General features: G+C 37.7%; 1 protein-coding gene across 1 annotated transcript in view; it reads left to right on the forward strand.

Moving 5' to 3' along the window:
* Positions 1-2,949, forward strand: part of LOC144963998 (uncharacterized) — an 8,320-nt gene extending 5,371 nt beyond the window's left edge. Inside the window, exon 2 of the mRNA XM_078897955.1 lies at positions 2,459-2,949. Within this exon, the coding sequence (XP_078754081.1) occupies positions 2,459-2,869 (411 nt within the window). The 3' untranslated portion in view covers positions 2,870-2,949. The remainder of the gene's footprint in view (positions 1-2,458) is intronic.
* Positions 2,950-7,500: the final 4,551 nt, after the last annotated feature.

Consider the following 7,500-nt stretch of genomic DNA (forward strand, 5'->3'; position numbering starts at 1 on the left):
GCCCTGCAAGGCTTTTTGTGTGACCTTTGACAGGCAGACCGATGCTGTGATGACGGATAATTTTATTGTCCTAAGTTCTCATAATGAGGTATTTGTGGAATTCCTAGTAAGGTCAGTCTGACCTTGCTGGTCTGACCTGCGGCTCCGTGGTCTTGTGGTGAGACGCTCGCCTTTGGACCTGTAGATCCCACGGTTTGAGTCTAAGACTCGGCGACGCAAAGTTGAGTTCTTCAAAGATGTACTTTACTCCCATTCTCTCACCGTATTCAGGTGTGAAATGAGTACGCGGTCGGTAAAAGTGTTGTCCCTGTCGTCGAATAATTAAAAATGTAATCGCTACACACAGGCCTGATGTGTCGTGTTACATTTACATGTCGTGTATATTGAAACTATTTAGACATGCTACACACGGGCCTGATGTGTGTTACACTTACATGTCGTGTATATTGAAACTATTTAGACATGCTACACACAGGCCTGATGTGTGTTACATTTACATGTCGTGTATATTGAAACTATTTAGACATGCTACACACAGGCCTGATGTGTCGTGTTACATTTACATGTCGTGTATATTGAAACTATGTAGACATGCTACACAAGTAACGGTAAGGTAATTACTGCCTGAACCATTTGAATACCTGCCAACTGCAATGACAATTTCGTAGAAATACGGATTTTTGGGTCCTAATTGACAATAATATAAAGATCAATTCAAAAAGACTTCTATAAAACAAATTTTTGTTGCCAGAGCTAACGTATAAAGGAGTTTAAAGCATTAATTGTATGTATGTATTGAAACACACACATTGGTCACGTGTAATGGAAGCGATAATGTCTGCTGTTATCATCCCTGGGAACTACGAATTATTCCAATTTCAAGTTAGCAGGGCAGCATTCGATTGGGCATTCCATGAAGGAATCATCAAACAAGATGTCTGATGTCAACAGGAATCATCCATGTTGTCCAATTGGGGGTTAATAATCTTGCCCGAAGGAAAAAAACGAAAGTGCCTGAAGCGGGGCTCGCACCGGAGACCTTCCGAGTCACAGTGCAATGCCTTAACCACTCGGCCACTTTGCCTCTCCCCCCCCCCCCCCCGGCCCTGTTATAACACTGTTGTAATACCCTGTATAAATGTGATTAAATGTTACTCGAAGCTCCTGCCCATCAATGTTTTTGTTTATTCATCTTAACAGTGCCACTACCACATCATATCATTCGTCTGTAGTGTTTCATTCATCCTGTTTTGTTGAGAAAAGCCCGTATTATTTGTTTTCGTATATTAAATTGAAGCTTACATTCTCATTTCACATTGTTATTTATTTGTAAAATGTGATCATTTATTCCAAATATTACCTTTACCTTTACCGATGTTCCATGTCGGACACGACGTTGGAGATCATGGTTCGCCAGCTCTCTCTCTCTCTCTCATCTGCGAGTTTCACACATTGATTTATGGGGCTTCCTACGTACGCTGCGACATTTCCAAGCCAGCTTGTCATTCTTCGTCCTCGACCACTCTTGCCTTCTATCTTTCCCTCTGCAATGGTCTTCTCTAGTGAGTCGTGCCTTCTGATGTATGACATATCACGTGGTTTACTGGTATGGCACTCGCTTTCGGTCCAGGATTCTCAGCAGCGCATGGTTGAGTTCTTAGAAAAGGTTCTTTACTCACATTCTCTCACATACTCAGGTGTAAAATTAGTACCTGGCCGTTAGCCGCGTTGTATAACATAGCCTAGCTGCGTCATGTCCCGTCCTAAATGTTAAGTGTTGCTCATGGCTTGCTTGGAGCTCCTTGTATAGCGTTTTGAGTACGTTCAGTGGACATTGCGCTCTTTGCATGTTCATGTTGTTTTTTTAATTATCAAATGAAAGGCAGACCATTAAGCATGGTCTACCCTTTGTAATACTCTATATAATGTTAACAATTAATCTAAATGTTTCAACCTTCTATCAATGATGTAGGGCATACCTTGCCTTTATATTATAAATGTTAACATGTACTCTAAATAGTCATCCTTCTATCGCTGATGTAAGGTATAGCCATAGTTATACCTTTTATAATTTATTCTTAATACCTCAGCATTCTACCATAGATGTAAGATATACCCGTAGTATACCCTATATAAATGTTTACATATACTATAAATATTTCATCACTTATCAATGATGTGAGATATACCCGTAGTATACCCTTTATAAATATTTACATTTACTCTAAATATGGTATTACTTTATCAATGATGTGAGATATACCCGTAGTATACCCTTTATAAATATTTACATTTACTCTAAATATGGTATTACTCTATCAATGATGTGAGATATACCCGTAGTATACCCTTTATAAATGTTTACATTTACTCTAAATGTTTCACCACTCTATCACAGATGTACAGTACCCCATGTGATCATGGAATTTACTCTAAATATTTCAACATTCTATCACAGATGTGCATGAAAAGACAGAACAGATCTCTTCTGAAGCAGTTCACCGATCTCCGAGCTGGCATCCTCCAACTGAGATACGCAAACCGGGTAACGCACGGCTCTTTGTCCGACTTGAGTAGCGTGGATGGAGGCAGCACAACGTCCCTGAACGAAAAGGGCAACAGTTCTCCAATGAGTCGACTTGCCGTGGGAGGCGAGTTGAGCCCAGACACCTCTGGTATGAAATCGGTCAGCCTGCCAAGTTCCCCGATGGTGGTCCGATCTCGAAAGTCCTTTGGAAGTGCGGGGGTCGGAGGTGGTCCGGGGGTTGTAGGGGGTCGGGGAGCAGTGGAGGGCAGCCTGTCCGGATCTGTCTGGAATATAAAGAGGGCCACTTGTATAGACAATGACAATGATGGTCATGTGACCTAGACTGTGTTTTGCCAAGACGTTTTTCGTGACCCACCGTACCAATAGGGTGATATGTCTGGATGAATGGACCCCGACAAAGGTGCGGCGTTGTGGTTTTGTGGTATGACACTTGCTTTCGGATCTGAAGGTCATGGGTTCGAGCCCCGCCTAGCGCATAGTTGAGTCCTTGGAAAAGGCGCTTTAATCACATTCTCTCACAGTGCTCTGGGTATAAAATGAGTACCTAGCCATTAATAGCGTGTCTCTGTCCGAAAAAATGTAATATCGCCTACCAGTCGTCATGTACTTCCTACATCTTAAGTGTTACTGTTGGCTAGGACCCATTGTAAAGCGCTTTGAGCACATTTAGTGGATATAGCTCATTTTTAGGGGGGGGGGGGTTAAATTTGGAATGAGACGAAACACGAACTTTGATTACACGTAATGGTCTGACCTCTAATCAGATGGTCTGAGGTTCGATCCCCAGTCGAGGTAGACTGATTTTTTGGGATGTTTTTTTTTATCTTGTGTTTTTCTTTTTCTGGCAACTTTGATGAACATTTGTTCAGATCTTTATTGTTTGTGTTCAAAAGGGGCCGAAACGACCTGTGTGACATAATCCTATGTGTGAATATTCTATCGTGTCTGCCTGTGGGAGGTTGGGGGGGGGGGGGTTACAAAAGAAATACATTTTTTAAAAACCAGAGTTAAGCGGTTGGAACATAATATAATTTTGAAAATGCACTATATAAATGTCATCGATTATTCTATTTAGTGTGAAATTTGAGGAATTGAATTATTGCGTCCATGCCAGTTTTTCTCGAGTGGAAATTGAAAAATATCTGTTTATAAAAAGCGAAAAGTCTGATATTAAATAATATCAGAAATTTTACCTTACCGCTTGAAAACGCTTGTCAAGCTCTGAGCGGCCCATAGTTGAGTCGTTGAAAGTAGACTCTTTACTCACATTCTCTCGCTACATGCAGGTGTAAAATGAGTATCTGGCCATTAACCACGTTGCTTCTGTCTGAAAAAAAAAATCATTACCTAACATGTGTCATATTATTACATCTAACCTCTTATGTTTGGCGCGTGTAGTGAATACTGCGCTGTATAAATGCACAAGATATTATGTCAATGCATTTTAGATGTTACACATTGAGTTTACATTCTAAAATGGGACTTGGATTAAGTTGGTTTTGTTTTGTTTTGTTTTGTTTGTTTGTTTGTTTTTTTTTGTTTTTGTTTTTTTTTTTGTTTGTTTTTTTTTTTTGGTTTTGGTTTTTTTTATTTTGTTCGTTTTTTTGTTTGTTTTGTTTTGTTTTTCTTTATTTCATGTTTGTTTGCTTACTTTTTGATTTGCCTTTTTGATTGTTTATTTGTTTGTTTTATTGAGAATAATGAATAGAAATTCGAACACTTACTTACTAATCCGAACCAGCGAGAACCTGAGCTCTAACCCTTCGGCCCTATTCCATGACGTAGACGTTAGACGTCTTTTGTGTGTTACTGATGCTTGGATTTGGTGGGAGGAATGTGTATCTCAGGTCTTGACGAGGTTGACATACAAACAAGTGGTGTGTTACTGTTTCATTGGGGTGTTGACACAAGGGGCAGGAAGGGGATGTGTCATTTGTCATTTTGCTTTCGAACACTGACAAATACTGTCATTTGGAATTTCTGATTTTCTTAAAAATTCAAAATCTGTGTTGTTGTATTTTGTTGTTTTTTTTTTTTTTTTGTTTATATGTGTGTGCATATATATATAATTATATATATATATATAATATATATATTATATATATATATATATAATATATATATATATATATATTATGTTTTGTTTAAGAAGGGGATGGGGTTGTTTGTTTGTTTTGTTTTGTTTTTTTTCCATCTGGTTGACAAGATGAGCCAACAAAATGGAGAAAATGATAAAGTGAGTAAATGTGACTCATATCAGGGAACAACACAAAACAAACAACGTTTCGGCTCTTGGCCTTCGTTGCTTTGGTTGACACCGACTTAATAGCGTTTTGTGACGATGGGTGGCAAATAAAATATAAAATGAAATTGGATTTGACGTCTGTTTTTATTTTGGTGTGACCGAAACGATCTTTCTGTGCAGTGCCCGACTCTAGAAAAAGAAACAGGTTTTTAAAGGCACGGCCAGAAAACTAGTCCTTCAAGGATCGATCTGTTAGGGTGACGCCCGTCTTGTCACAAACCCTTGATTCTGGGACGTTGATCAAGGCTTGAATGAAGTCCCAGGTTTGAGTCTTTTTGACACGATGGAGGTTATTTTAATCCATCGATATTAGAAGGACGATTGTTTTGCCCAAAATTTTAAAAAATTGTTTGCTTCTCTGTTACTTTGTTGTCTCTTTCGCTGGTCTACTTGTTTTTGTTCTAGTTTTGTTTTTTTTGTTTTTTGTTTTTTGTTTTTTTTCTGTTTGTTTTGGATTTTTTGTTCGATTGTCTCCCTTTTTTTTTCTCTTTTTTTTTTGGGGGGGGGGGGGGGGAAGGCAGTGGGGTAGGGTGGGGGGTAGGGGGGTGTCTAAATTAAATACGATAAAAAATCGATCTGCATGAAATATTGCAAACTACACAAGGGAAACAACTCGAGATATAACCAAATGTAAGAATTTATCATGAGTTATTTAACTTTTGTGGTACACTGCAATGACGTTTATTCGAAGATGATAAGGATGATAATAATAATATTAATAATAATAATAATAATAATAATAATAATAATAATAATAATAATAATAATAATAATAATATATAATAATAATAATAATAATAATAATAATAATATAATGATAATAATAATAAATAATAATAATAATAATAATAATAATAATAATATAATAATAATAATAATAATATAATAATAAATAATAATAATAATAATAATAATAATAATAATAATAATAATAATAATATAATAATAATAATAATAATAATAATAATAATAATAATAATAATAAAATAATAATAATAATAATAATAATAATATGATAATAATAATAATAATAATAATAATGATGATGATGATGATGATGATGATGATGATGATGATGATGATGATGATGATGATGATGATGATGATGATGATGATGATGATGATGATATGATAATAATAATAATAATAATAATAATAATAATAATATATAATGATGATGGTGATGATAATAATAATAATAAGAAGAGAAGAAGAAAGAAGAAGAAGAAGAAGAAGAAGAAGAAGAAGAAGAAGAAGAAAAGAAGAAGAAGAAGAAGAAGAAGAGAAGAGAAGAAGAAGAAGAAGAAGAATATAATGAATTTATATAGCGCTAGTTCCAATTTAGAATTGCTCACTGGCACTTTACATCAACACATGTATGATACACAAATAATGAAAAAGAAATTGAGCTTTTATATAGCGCAATATCCACTAAACGTGCTCAAAGCGCTTTACAAGGGGTCCCCGGCCAACAGCTACACATTACATGTAGGACGAGACATGACGCCTGTCAGGCAATATTACAAATTTTTGGGACAGAGACAACGCTGTTAATGGCCAGGTACTCATTTTACACCTGCGGTGAGAGAATGTGAGTAAAGAGCCTTCTCCAAGGACTCAACTATGCGCCTAGCGAGGCTCGAACCCAGGACCTTCCGATCCGAAAGCGAGTGTCATACCACTAGACCACATAGCCGCAAATTAAACAATTCTGCTCCTTTTTACCTCCAAGAACGTATCCACTTTTATGAACCAGTCGAAATTTAAGATCTGCTAATTTAAATATCCTAAGGAAACCCCCAAAATCGTTAGTTTTTCATATTTCCTTTGACCCCCCTGCCCCCCCCCCCCCCCCCCCCCCCCCCCCCCCCCGACCCCCACCCCACTGCATCAATATTGAAAGTAAAATTTAGTGAAAATCCACTTTAGCTTAAAGAAAAACTGAACTGTTCTGTAGTGCTTATAATTTGGACCTTTAGATTGTATTTTATTATAATATATTATGGTATCATCGTATTTGTGTGGTTTTTAACATGTCATCTAATGGTCTGATATGCAGGGTGAACAAAGAGGGTCCCAGAACTGAACCCTGTGGTACACCAAATGATAGGGGACAAGGAGAAGAGAAGTCATGTCGATTTACAGACACTGATTGAATTCTGTCAGAGAGATAAGAAGAAAACCAGTCAAGAACAGGACCCCCAATTCCGTATAGTGTCTTAAGTCTGTCAATTAAAAGATGAATATCTACATCCGGTCCGTCCGGTCCATCCATCTTGGAAGATGAATATCTACATCCGGTCCGTCAAGTCCATCTTGGAAGATGAATACCGACAGCCGGTTTCGTCCGGTCCATCCATCTTGGAAGATGAATACCGACAGCCGGTCCGTCAAGTCCATCTTGGAAGATGAATACCGACAGCGGGTCCGTCCGGTCCATCCATCTTGGAAAATGAATACCGACAGCCGGTCCGTCCGGTCCATCCATCTTGGAAGATGAATACCGACAGCCAGTCCGTCCGGTCCATCCATCTTGGAAGATGAATACCGACAGCCGGTCCGTCCGGTCCATCCATTTTGTTATTGTTTATCTCTATGTTAAGTGGAAGTGATTGAGGCAATTTGGCGACACATCGACATGCCTGAC

This window comes from Berghia stephanieae, chromosome 1 (genome assembly GCF_034508935.2).
Source record: "Berghia stephanieae isolate SIO BIC M18660-M18661 chromosome 1, UCSD_Bste_1.3, whole genome shotgun sequence".
NCBI lineage: Eukaryota > Metazoa > Mollusca > Gastropoda > Nudibranchia > Aeolidiidae > Berghia > Berghia stephanieae.